Source organism: Dreissena polymorpha, chromosome 2 (assembly GCF_020536995.1).
Source record: "Dreissena polymorpha isolate Duluth1 chromosome 2, UMN_Dpol_1.0, whole genome shotgun sequence".
NCBI lineage: Eukaryota > Metazoa > Mollusca > Bivalvia > Myida > Dreissenidae > Dreissena > Dreissena polymorpha.
The window spans coordinates 31,805,329-31,818,445 of NC_068356.1; the positions used below are offsets into that span (position 1 = coordinate 31,805,329).

Genomic DNA, 13,117 nt, shown 5'->3' on the forward strand with positions numbered 1-13,117 from the left:
CAAATCTTCTGACCAAATTTCATTAAGATTGGACAATAAATGTGGCCTCTAGAGTGTTAACAAGGTTTTACTCTAGCCATATAAGGAAAAATGCCCTGCCCCCTGGCGGCCATGTTTTTCAACCAACTGGCATCATTTTCGAACTGGTCCAAGTTATTATTGGGATGAATCTTCTGACCAAGTTTCATTAAGATTGGACAATAAATGTGGCCTCTAGAGTGTTAACAAGATTTTACTATAGCCATATATAGCCATATAAGGAAAAATGCCCCTCCCCTTGGCAGCTATGTTTTTCAAGCAAAGGTTACCATTTTTGAACTCATCAAAGATACCAGTGGGACAAATCTTCTGAGCAAGTTTCATGAAGATCCGAAAATAAATGTGGCCTCTAGAGTGTTAACAAGGTTTTACTAAAGCCATATATGGAAAAATGCCCCGCCCCCTGGCGGCCATGTTTTTCAACCAACCTGCATCATTTTCGAACTTGTCCAAGATATTATTAGGATGAATCTTCTGACCAAGTTTCATGAAGATCAGACAATAAATGTGGCCTCTAGAGTGTTAACAAGATTTTATTAAAGCCATATAAGGAAAAATGCCCGCCCCTTGGCAGCTATGTTTTTCAAGCAAACGTAACCATTTTCGAACTCATCCAAGATATCATTGAAACCAATCTTCTGACCAAATTTCATGAAGATTGGACAATAAAAGTGGCCTCTAGAGTCAACAAGGCAAATGTTGACGTCGCACAACGGACACCGCACGACGGACAATGGATGACGGACAAAAGGCGATCACAAAAGCTCACCATGAGCACGTTGTGCTCAGGTGAGCTAAAAACAATGTGCACTGGTGCAAAGTTATTTTAACAACCACCATTGAATGCCTAGGCTATGGCTGAAACAGTGTCATGCTTATGGCCAAATTTGACTTTTAATATCGTGTTTCAATAAGCACATTATAATCCACAGAGGTCACTAAACCTGGTTCTATTCAAATTTAAAAAACATTAACCATAAGACAGGCAGAGCTCCAGATAAGGATTTGTGAAATTAGTAACGGTACTGCCTGCCACTGACAGAAAGAAAAGGAGCAACGCTTAAAATCAATTAGTACCTGTACTACCATATCCAAAAATACAGGTAGTACTGTACTACCCGTGTTCTTGGATATTGAAGGGTGTATGACTGACTTTACAGAAACATTTGAAGCAATTATAATAAATATATGTAGCTTCTTAAACAGTTACTGTATTAGGTTTTCCATTCTAATTATGATGCAAATACAACTACACATTAAAACTAATGACTAATACAATTCCTTCATTTTTCTTGACAAGAAAACACAAGCCAACTAGTAAGCTAAGTAAATGAACACTTATTTCACTGTCTCATTTGTTTCCCATCGTGTTTTCTAACGTTTTAAGCCACTGATGCAATCAAATCGTTTAATATCGGGGCGACAATGTCTTTTTCCGGGTTTACAGAATTAATGTCAGGATGGGTATGTAGTCATTATATGACAACAAAATGTTGTTTTGACCCGCTTTCGGTTAAGCCGGCATTCCATTGTGCGCAGACATATTGTTTTTGATGGATTTACAAGTTACAGGAAATCACGCGACAGAATAGACAATAATATATGAACCCGGTCTACAACTTTTCGGTAATTTAAATTAACGCAAAGCGCCGTTAGGTTAGAGACCAACAAATCACGCCGCGCTGACGCAGACGTATCAGTACGGCCAATTTTTTTTCATAAATGCTTAAAATGGATATGAATGTTGTAATTGTACATCTAGTTTATAAAAATAAATGTGTAAATCTTCATGAAAAAGGCGTATTAACGGCTGTACGGCCCTTATCTGGAGCTCTGGACAGGCACGACAAATACGATTACAAACACAATTCTTACCAAAGTGGTAAAACATCATTTTTTATTACAAGTAAGCAAAATAATCAGTTTGAACAATTTTGCACACAAATTTATATTATAATAGCCCATTAAGAATATTGTTTGGAGAAACCATTATGGGCCTGGTTTGCATTTAGGTCATAATACACTAAATAGTTTCTCTATATAATTCAAAGTAAAAGCAACAACTTTAAGCGAAAATAAATGCAACATTTTGCACATAGAGACCAACATGATAACCATACCTTTTCTTAAAGGCCATTCTTAGCAGAATCGATTTATGCATTAAAAAAGATATGCCATATTCAAACCAAGGAAGAACTCGACACAAAACAAAATCAACTGTTTTTGCAACTTTTTTTCCAGCCGTTTCTTAGTGTAATGTAATCTTTTTTCAGTGCAATGTTTTACTATAGTCTCAAAGTTTATCATATTTAAGGGATTCAGTAGTGAACACTTATTTATGCCCTACCACTATCTCCAAAGATAAGGGCCGAACAACAGTTTAAAGTGTAAAACTTCGAGTCAACTAAGATATTTTTGTTTAGAGAGTACAGCCTACATAAAACAATTATTTAGTATACAAGGCACAGCCTTGAGGGAGAGGTGAGAGAGAACTTCTCCCTGGACATATTAACTTCTCCCTGACCCTCTAATTAAAATATTTAAAAAATGTACATGAAGGAGAAGTCACTTCTCCTTTTGAGATTTACTTTGAGCCAGAAATTGACAGATAGTATATAAATGCAGTTCAGTAAAATATAATAATAACACAACATTAACACAAAAGTGTGTTTGTTTATGTTTATATTTGCTATTATTTTCCTCCAAACTGCAGAATGTGAGTTGTTTCTGATTTATCATAATGATGACAGTCACTTCTCCCTCAAGTTTGAAAGTAGGCTACATTATAGAATATAGGGTAACCTAGTCAAGATTAATTTGATAAATAATAGTAACAATTCTTTCTAAAGTATGCATGTTAGACAGGTTTTTTTTGGCCCGATTTTATAGCCGAAATTCGGCTATGTTGCCAATCCCAAAAAGTATACTTTTTTCCCAAAATGTGGCAAAAAATTCCCAATTTAAAAAAAAAACAAAAACTTTTTTTTATTTTTTTATTTAGAAAGAAGTGTCTAATGTGTATTTTATCTCAATTTTAATTCAATTACATCTAACAAAGTATTTTATGATTTTGTTCTTTTAATTTGAATGATTATAAAGAGTTATACCAAATTTAGTATTTCCCTAATCAGTGGACTTTTCGTGTTGAAAAAAAAGGCCAATGAATTTATTTTCCCAATTTCATGAAAATGCCGATAAAATTCCCAATTCCAAAGCCATGGGCTATCTTCCCAAAATGTGGAAAAAAAACCCTGTTAGATGAAGGTTAGATGTGTGTTTTGATATTTAAATGATTATATAAAAATTCATTAAACAAATATGTGTTCAAAAGAATCTGATGATAGTAAATATGCAATACATTGATTTCTGACGGATTTTCTGATTTTGACTCTAGTTGCAATAATTCAACTCTTAGCTTTATAGCCCAATGGGCTGCTTCGAGTTGCAATGCGCTCTCTCTTGTCCATGGGTGCAAAATGTTATCATCAATGCAAGGGTTAAGGAACACTGAAACTGCAAGAACTTATTAAAGTTTACCTATCTTAACCACAAACTTATCTAAATGGTACCATTAAAGCAAGAAATAATTGATTTTATTGACTTATGTTTTGTTTTGTACGCTGTATCCACCATATTGGAAAATTGACCCAATATTGGTTAGGGCGCAGTACACCAATATTTTGCCTATAAAGTCGATAATGATGTTGTATTTGATACAGAATACACTGTTTCAAATTTAAACATAAACATGTCAGCGAGAAAAGTGTGTTGAAACATCTTCGTGTTTTTATAGGTTGCATGCAAAGGATAACATCTGTAGGTTGCCATTCAGGTAAATTTAACATGTTTATGAAGTTTATTCATTATTTTCCTCAATTTGTCTCGAACGACGTCTGTTTAGTGAAGCGCACGGATTTGCTGACCTGAACTGCACCCATGTTAATGGAAGGGTGCATATGGACTGCCAGAGCCGCCAAGGCAAAAATTATCAAAGGCTCTGGGAGTCCGTTTATATGGACTAATTTTGACTCTGACCTATGGCTTGACGCATAAGGGAGGTAATTCGCAATCTAACTGAAATCGCAACAAATTAGTAGATATATTTCAATGATCATACTCCCTGTGAAGTCCATTGATCTCTTCTGCTGATTACTGGCACCGAACATTGTTACAGAGTTGACAGTTCACTGCATAAAGTCGAAATCAACGTTATATTTCTCGTTTGTTGACTTTCGATGAACGTGATGAATGACGTCACGATTACAATCTCTAATCTGTAATAATGTTGCAATTTCCTGTCAAATATTGTTTATTCAAATCATCAAAAAACAGTTTTATAAATGTTATAATAAGCTCGAGTTACTCATCATTCGAAAAAGCCTTTAAATTAAATGAACCATACCCTCTAAGCTATCATGTATGCGGTTTAGGTTACACGTCAAGTCTTTCTTGAATGATGCAAATTCTTGAAACTTGAAGCGAAAATACTTTATAACACACGTGTGACAAGTTGACAGCAAAATGGTGAAGGAACAATTTAGAGAGGCCGATGTTGCAAAGAAAATGTAAGGCTCACGGTTGCTTAAAAAGATACATTAACTTTACTTTGACAGCACACTTACAGCATATCAAGGTTACAATGCACTAAGTTCTAAGATGATGCTAATTCTTTCTAGTTTGAAGTTTTGTATAGAAAAACACAGCAAAGCCAATGGTTATGAATTTAAAGAAAACATCTATTTTAAAGTTAATTTGTAAAGAAGGAATCAAAACAGATAATCAAATCAAATTAATTTATCTGTTTATTATCTTGTATGTTTTCAGAAGCCATGTGACATTTGGTATGATGACATCTGACCAAATGAGTCAGTATGCTCATCTGCAGGTTGTCAGCAAAAATCTTTACTCGCAGGATGGTCAAAGAAAAGCAGTGCCATATGGAGTCCTTGACCATCGGATGGTTTGTTTACTTTCTTTTTTTTATCGAGCAACAAAAGACCAAAGGAAAGTGAGATGGATACACTAGTGTTCTTATCAATTTAATTATTCTCAACCGCCAAAGTCGGTGGGATCTATAATTGGCTTTGTTTGTCCGTCCGTCTGTCACAAAATTCTTAGGGCTATATCTCAGAAACTATATAAGACATCAACATGAAACTTTATAGGTGTGTAGATATCAATGAGGAGAAGTGCTATGCACAAGAATCATAACCCTACACTTTTGTTAATAAGAGTTTATTGCCCTGTGTTTGTTTTTAGCTCATCTGAGCACAACGTGCTCATGGTGAGCTTTTGTGATCGCCTTTTGTCCATTGTCCGTTGTGCGGCGTCAACATTTTGCCTTGTGAACACTCTAGAGGCCACATTTATTGCCGATCTTCATGAAATTCGGTCAGAACATTTGTCCCATTGATACCTCGACTGAGTTCGAAACTGGGTCATGCTGGGTCAAAAACTAGGTCAGTAGATCAAAAAAAAGAAAAACCTTGTGAACACTGTAGAAGTGTCATTTGATGCCCAATCTTTGTGTATTTTTGTCAAAATGTTTGTATAAATGAGATGTTGGTGGAGTTAAAAAATGGTTCCGGTCCGTTGAAAAACATGGCCGCCAGGGGGCGGGGCAGTATTCCTTATATGGCAATAGAGAAACCTTGTGAACACTCTAGAAGTCACAATTTTGGTCCAATCTAAATGAAATTTGGTCAGAACATGTATTTTCTGGATATGACGGTTGAGTCTGAAAATGGTACAGATTGGTAAAAAAACATGGCCGCCAAGGGGGGGGGGGGGGGTCATTTTCCTTATATTTATATTGTAAAAAAAGCTTATGAACACTCTAGAAGTCACATTTTTTGCCTAATCATCTTAATTTTTTTTCTAAACATCGATTTTATAAATAACTCGGACGAGTTCGAAAATGGTCATGATGGGTGGAAAAACATGGCCGCCAGGGGGTGGGGCAGTTTTCTCTATATTTATATAGTGAAAACATGTTAACAGTCTAGAAGACACATTTTTGGCCAAATCTTCATGAAATTTAGTCAGAACATTTATTTCCTGGAAATGACAGTTGAGTTCCAAAATGGTTTGGATTGGTAAAAAAACATGGCCGCCGGGAGAGGGGTCTTTTTCCTTATATTTAATTATTTATATAGTAAACAAGCTTGTGAACACTAGTTTCCTGATTTTCAGGCAGTTTTGTCTGAGCTTTCCTCTTCCTTCCTGCTGGTTTACCTCTTCCAGACATTTTGTGATGCTTTTGCTATATAACTAAGAAATATCTCTGCAGATTAATGTAGGTTTTTTAATTTCGATTTTTTTCTGTAGGTTTAATCTTTGGAATCCAATGCCAGAAAGAAAGTTATTTCAGAACTTTCAATTTATAGAATGGGCAGTAACTCTTACTCAGGAATTTGAGAGAACTCTTTATTCATCAACATACTAATATGCTCAAGATACTCTCCCTTGAAGGGTCCACATTTCTGCTAAAATAAACTTGGTTTTATTGTTTAATACAATAACCCAAATAATCAAAGATTTGTGTTTTAAAACGGATTTATTGATTTTTAGCTCGGCGTTTTCGAAGAAAACCCGAGGTATTGTCATAGCCAGCTCGTAGTCAGCCGTAGGCGTCGTGCTAAAACCTTAACATTGGCTCTAAAATCAAAGTGCTTCCACCTACAACTTTGAAACTTCATATGTAGATGCACCTTGATGAGTTCTACAAGCCACACCCATTTTTGGGTCACTAGGTCAAAGGTCAAGGTCAGTGTGACCTCTAAAAAAGTTAAAAAAAAGAAAATACTGACAATCTTTCATTTATTGTCCACTACCGGTTTCACCGGAGGGGACCTATGGTTTGCGCTCTGTGCGTCTGTGGGTCTGTCTGTCTGTCTGTCTGTCACACTTTTCTGAATCCTGCGATAACTTTAAAAGTTCTTCCTATTTGTTCATGAAACTTCAAACATGGATAGATGGCAATATGGACATTATGCACATCATTTCATTTTGTTCCTACGTCAAATATTCTGGTTGCTATGGCAACAAATAGACTAGAAATACTGCTGAAAATTGTGGTTTTCTGGATCCTGCGATAACTTTAAAAGTTCTTTATATTTTTTCATGAAACTTGCAACATGGATAGATGGCGATATGGACATCATGCACATCATTTCATTTTGTTCCTACATAAAAATTGTGGTTGCTATGGCAACCAAAAACGATATTTCTGAAAATGGTGGAATTTCTGACAATAGTGGAGCCGGTAGGGGACCGTATTGCTTGACAATAGCCTTGTTCTATCCTGCACCCGTAGCCGAGCGTTGGCACCCGTTATGCTGTGCTCTTGTTTTATTTGGAAATATAATTGCATGGTGAGTCTGAAAATAGTTCATTATTGTTTATAAACAAGGCTCTCAGGGGGGGGGGGTAGTTTTTTTGTATGTCTACAATTGTTTATAGTGAAACATTGTGAAAACTTTGAGTAACATTTTTGTTCAATCTGAATGACACTTGCTGTGTGCAAATGTTGTTATCATATCTTGATTTAGTTTACTCAATTAGTTTTAATAATATCATCTTCAAACAGGTTACAATCTTTATGAGCATAATATTTTTTGCTCATGGTGAACTTTTGTGATCACCTTTTGTCAATAGTCTTTCTTCCGTTGTGCATCATGAATATTTGCCTTGTTAACACTGTAGTGGCCACATTTTTGTCGGATCTTCATGAATTTTGTCAGAAGATTTGTCCCAATGATGTCTTGGACGAGTTCAAAAATGGTTCAGGTCTGTTGAAAAACATGGCCGCCAGGGGGCCATTTGTTGTTCATTCTTCATGAAACTTGGTTAGAACATTTGTTCCATCGATATCTTGGGCTGCAAAAAACAGGTCATTTCTTTTTATCTCAGGTGAGCGACTTTAGGCCTTTTAGGCCCTCTTGTTATTTTTGTATGATGGAATTTTTTATGGCTATATCTCAGATACAATACAGCATTTCAACATGAAACTGTATGGGCCTGTAGAAATCAATGGGAAGAAGTGCCACATGGGCTAATATAAACATAAGATATCATTCTGGAGACCCATTACTAACAGCCAACACTATCATCATATCAAGGTTATTAAATTGTTAGAAACATTAGTGTTGTGGTTAGTAAAATAAGTAAATACATATATGACAACTAATAATACTTAACCCTTTCATAAGCTGTTGGAATTAAAATTGGTATGCACTACAAACAAAGAAGCATTTTTCATTCACAAATAATTGTCCCAGTCTATTTTTAGATGGACAAAGTTCCACATATAGTCATATGTCAGTGCTCCAGCTAGACCTAAATTGAAGGGCGCCTGCCCTGCCCTCCCGAAACTACGCCCTGCCCCCCCCCCCCCCAGGCCCTCTCTGCCCTTAAAAAAAAGAATATATATATATATTTTTTTTACATATGATAATAAATAAATCTCTTATTACATTGTATTTAATTTATCATTCATTGTAGACATTATGTTTGAATGGTTTAATAATGGTTTCATAATAAGAGGAATAATATAATTTAACAATTATTAATAACACATATTAAGCATTCAAGAAATGCCCGTGCGCTCGAAAGTGCCCTTTTGACAAAAAACTGCGCATTGAAAGTGCCCTTTTGACAATAAGCCCCCCCTGCCCTTTTCAAATCCTAGCTGGAGCACTGTATGTCTATATTATTTGTATGATAACTATACATTAAAGGATGCTTGATCGACTCCCTTCGATAAAATGGTATTCCAGGCAATGCAAACATGTGCTTTGGCTTCATTTACATTCCTTTCACATGTTTGACATAGCAAACTTAAATATGTATTCAACTATATATGTAGTTTATGTTTGGAAGGAATCAGAAAGTAATGATACTCTAGAGAACAAATGTGAGTGTCAGTTACTTCTAACCATTGTTTCGTAAATGCAATTTTTCGATATTTACATCCTGATTCTACCTACAAAGATTGTCCTGCACAGGGCACGAGTGAGAAGAACAATGACTGTGAGACATGTGGCAAGGCATTGGCTGACTGCATCGGTCACTATGGTTACGTAGATTTGGAGCTGCCCTGCTTTCATATTGGGTTCTTTAGAACCACCATAACTGTTCTGCAGATGGTTTGTAAGGTAAACATGTTTGTATTATATCTCAAGCTTAAGACACTTAATGTCAAGATAGGGGGTCACTTCTGTAATACTCCTTAATCATGGATGGTTGGCTGACCTCCATTAATTGCAGTGACCTACCTTTACTAGTCAGTCATCATTCATAAATGTGAAGCATTAAGCTGTGAAACACATCAGGCTTAATTGATTTTAGTTACATTTTATGTATTGCTATTTAAATCATGTTTATAGGATTTGGGTTTAGTGGGCGGGCAGGCATGCTTGCAGGAGCGTCAAATAGGTGGTTTCTGGTCTATAACTTAATAGCTTGCATTGACCAATCTTAATGACGCTTTGGATATAGTCAGCTGTGTGGAGACATAGATCGGAAGAATATTTAGGGAGTGTCAAGGTCAATCTCTCTGTTAACCCTTTCCCACTCAGAAGCAAAGTCAAAATGGCTATGTGCACAGTGATTTTTTTTGCTCAAATTTACAGCCGAATTTCGGCCGCTTCCCAATCGCAAAAATACACGTTTTTTCCCAAAATTCTGACCAAAATTTCCCAAAAAAAGCCCAACTTGCAAAAAAAAAAATAAAAAAAAAATTATTATTTTTTTTTTTTTGGAAAGAAGTCTCATATAACTTAATTATGATTTCTTAAATCTAGGTCTCAACTTTATTTTTTAAACATCTTACAAAATATATAACTTGAATTTAGTCATTTTTGTCCATAAATCATTCCCAAACTTGCCACTTTTATTGATTAAAAAAAAAACAATTTGACCAGACTCCTTTTCTAGAAAACTCCCTGAACATGCACTTAAAAACAATATCACTTCTGTTACTTATAATCCTATTTATAATGCTTCATTTTTCCCAATTTCATGGTTTATCGCGCTATTTTTCCCAATTTCACGGTTTATCGCGCTAATTTTCCCAATTCAAAAGGCACAGGCTGTAACAAATTAAAGCAAAAAAAATCACTGGTGCAAACAGCATAAAACCAGAACAGCCTGCGAGTAACTCGCAGTCTGTTCAGGTTTTATGCTGTTTGTTGCTCATCAGTAAGTAAGGTTTGGAGATGAAGCCTTAAAAACTTTAATCTAGTAAGAAAGGTCTTTAGTTGAATTCAATTTTCTAAGGGACTACAAGTGGGTCAAAATACAGATCTCAGTGGTAAAGGTTTAATAAAAAAGGCGATATTGCACCTAAATGTGGGTGTAGGTAGCTTACAAAGATTAAGTTTTTGAGGTGAGTCTGGTAAAGTCACTGTTGCTAAGCATAGAAATCAGCAAACAGGTGGTTTCATGTCAGTTACTTTATTTTTAATTGACCTATTTTGATGAAAGTTAAGATGCAGCAAAGCTACTTGGAGACCTTGCTTGGGATTGTATTGTGAGCGTGTCTGCTTAATGTCAAGGTCACTGGAACTTTAAATAGAAAAATGGCATATGGTCAATAACTTCAGGTTAGTAAGAAGTATTGTACTGAATTTTTGTATGTTGGTAGCTTACATGCTTGGGATTGCAATTATGAACAGTTAATCAAGGTCTCTGCTGAAAAACGTATGTTTTGATTGAAGTATTGTGCTATAAGTTTGCTTGTAGAACGCTTGCATGCAGACCTAATTTATTAATGTACAATGATTGAAATTAAATTAAAACTACAATAACTAAAACATAAAAAATCTATTTTCATGGTGTTGCTATTCTTCTTGTTTTGTTAAATACATTGAACAAGATGTAAAAAGGAATATGTCAAGAGATCAACATTAAATACATATTTAAAATCTTCTGCACTAGACTTGCTGCAGAATACTGTTGCAACCAGATGTCAGGAAAAGTTTCCTGGACAGTTTCAAGAGACCAATGACTTATCTGCAAAGAAAAATAGCCAAGAAAAAAGTATGGGAAAAGTGCAAGAAGACTTCATTGTGCTGTTATTGTGGGGCCACAAATGGTATGGAATAGATTGTGTTACCTTGGTCGGATTTAGAACATATTCTTCGTATTATGTGGAACATTTTGTACATGTAAGTTTTTTTTAGAATGTTCAATGGTAGGAAGAACACAATTGTTTAAGCTATATTTATATTGTTGGTAATATCATTTGTTGCCAACTATAATTCCTAAGTAATCTCTAATTAAATAATGATGGAGTCTGTCTCTAATATTGATGAAACGGTACATTTATTTCTCAGGAATGGTCAAGAAATGTGGCCTGTTGAAGATAACACATGACCAGTTCAAGAAATCAGGGAAGGGAGATCATCCAGCCCTTCAAGAATACGTCAGCTCCTTTGATAATGCCATGGAAAATAACAAGGATTTGGAAAGTCTGTTAAAATCTAACCAGGTATTTGAAGAGTTTAAACGCTTTTGACATATTTGTTTAGATTTCTGTGCCATTTGCTGTATTTGTCAATTATCACTAATTAACTCATTAAAGAAATACTAAATAACAAATTAAACTAAATAAAAATTCATTTTGGCTTCAGGTAAATCAAATGAGAGCTTGGGATGATCTTTATTTGAGTTACAGAATATTATACACAATAGTTAGTTCTATTCTTCAAATATGTTGTCTTTGAATTTTATTGCTTATATCTTGAACTTTTGTTTTTAAGGCTGTGTTGAACCCTCTGGTTGTTAAAAGCATATTTGAAAGAATACCAAATGAAGTAAGTGTTGATAGTTCTTAATTGCAACTAGTTATGTCCCCGTTTGAAGAAGAGGGAGTATATTGTTTTGCACATGTTGGTCGGTCGGTCCGTCCCTCCGTCAGTCCGTCCACCGGATGATTTCCGGATGATAACTAAAGAACGCTTAGGAAGGATCATGAAACTTCATAGGTACATTGATCATGACTGGCAGATGACCCCTATTGATTTTCAGGTCACTAGGTCAAAGGTCAAGGTCACAGTGACTCGAAATAGTAAAATGGTTTCCGGATGATAACTGAAGAATGCTTACGCCTAGGATCATGAAACTTCATAGGTACATTGATTATGACTGGCAAATGACCCCTATTGATTTTCAGGTCACTAGGTCAAAGGTCAAGGTCACAGTGACTCAAAACAGTTAAATGGTTTCCTGATGATAACTCAAGAATGCTTACGCCTAGTAGCATCAAACTTCATAGGTACATTGATCATGACTGGCAGATGACCCCTATTGATTTTGAGGTCACTAGGTCAAAGGTCAAGGTCACAGTGACTCGAAACAGTAAAATGGTTTCTGGATGATAACTCAAGAATGCTTACGCCTAAGATCATGAAACTTCATAGGTACATTGATAATGACTGGCAGATGACCCCTATTGATTTTCAGGTCACAAGGTCAAAGGTCAAGGTCACAGTGACTCAAAATAGTAAAATGGTTTCCGGATGATAACTCAAGAATGCTTAGGCCTAGGATCATGAAGCTTCATAGGTACATTGATCATGACTGGCAGATGACCCCTATTAATATTCAGGTCACTCAGTCAAAGGTCAAGGTCACAGTGACTCGAAACAGTGAAATGGTTTCCTGATGATAATTCAAGAATAATTAGGCCTAGAATCATGAAACTTCATAGGTACATTGATCATGACTGGCAGATGACCCCTATTGATTTTCAGGTCACTAGCTCAAAGGTCAAGGTCACAGTGACAAAAAACATATTCACACAATGGCTGCCACTACAAATGACAGCCCGTATGGGGGTGGCATGCATGTTTTACAATCAGCTCTTGTTTCCCTTGATGTGAAGCTTTCCATGTCATGTTTTTTCACAGAAATTTTAAGTTTACCAAATCGTAGTTTAAAGGTTCATATAAAGTTAACCCACTAGTGAAAATTTAAGTATGTTGTGTGAATTTCTTATACAGTGTTTTTCCTCACTACTTTAGGAATGGTGCCGGTGCCGGCCAAATTGGGAAAATTAGCAGCATTTTCATCCAAA

General features: G+C 35.6%; 2 protein-coding genes across 2 annotated transcripts in view; one reads left to right on the forward strand and one right to left on the reverse strand.

The window, feature by feature from the left end:
* LOC127866497 (splicing factor 1-like) overlaps positions 1-4,313 on the reverse strand; it is a 38,917-nt gene extending 34,604 nt beyond the window's left edge. Inside the window, exon 1 of the mRNA XM_052407048.1 lies at positions 4,157-4,313. Within this exon, the coding sequence (XP_052263008.1) occupies positions 4,157-4,205 (49 nt within the window). The 5' untranslated portion in view covers positions 4,206-4,313. The remainder of the gene's footprint in view (positions 1-4,156) is intronic.
* Positions 4,314-4,431: 118 nt separating this feature from the next.
* LOC127866494 (DNA-directed RNA polymerase III subunit RPC1-like) overlaps positions 4,432-13,117 on the forward strand; it is a 59,897-nt gene continuing 51,211 nt past the window's right edge. Inside the window, exons 1-6 of the mRNA XM_052407044.1 lie at positions 4,432-4,604; positions 4,864-4,999; positions 9,045-9,194; positions 10,978-11,134; positions 11,376-11,530; positions 11,802-11,855. Coding sequence (XP_052263004.1) covers positions 4,561-4,604; positions 4,864-4,999; positions 9,045-9,194; positions 10,978-11,134; positions 11,376-11,530; positions 11,802-11,855 — 696 coding nt within the window. The 5' untranslated portion in view covers positions 4,432-4,560. The remainder of the gene's footprint in view (positions 4,605-4,863; positions 5,000-9,044; positions 9,195-10,977; positions 11,135-11,375; positions 11,531-11,801; positions 11,856-13,117) is intronic.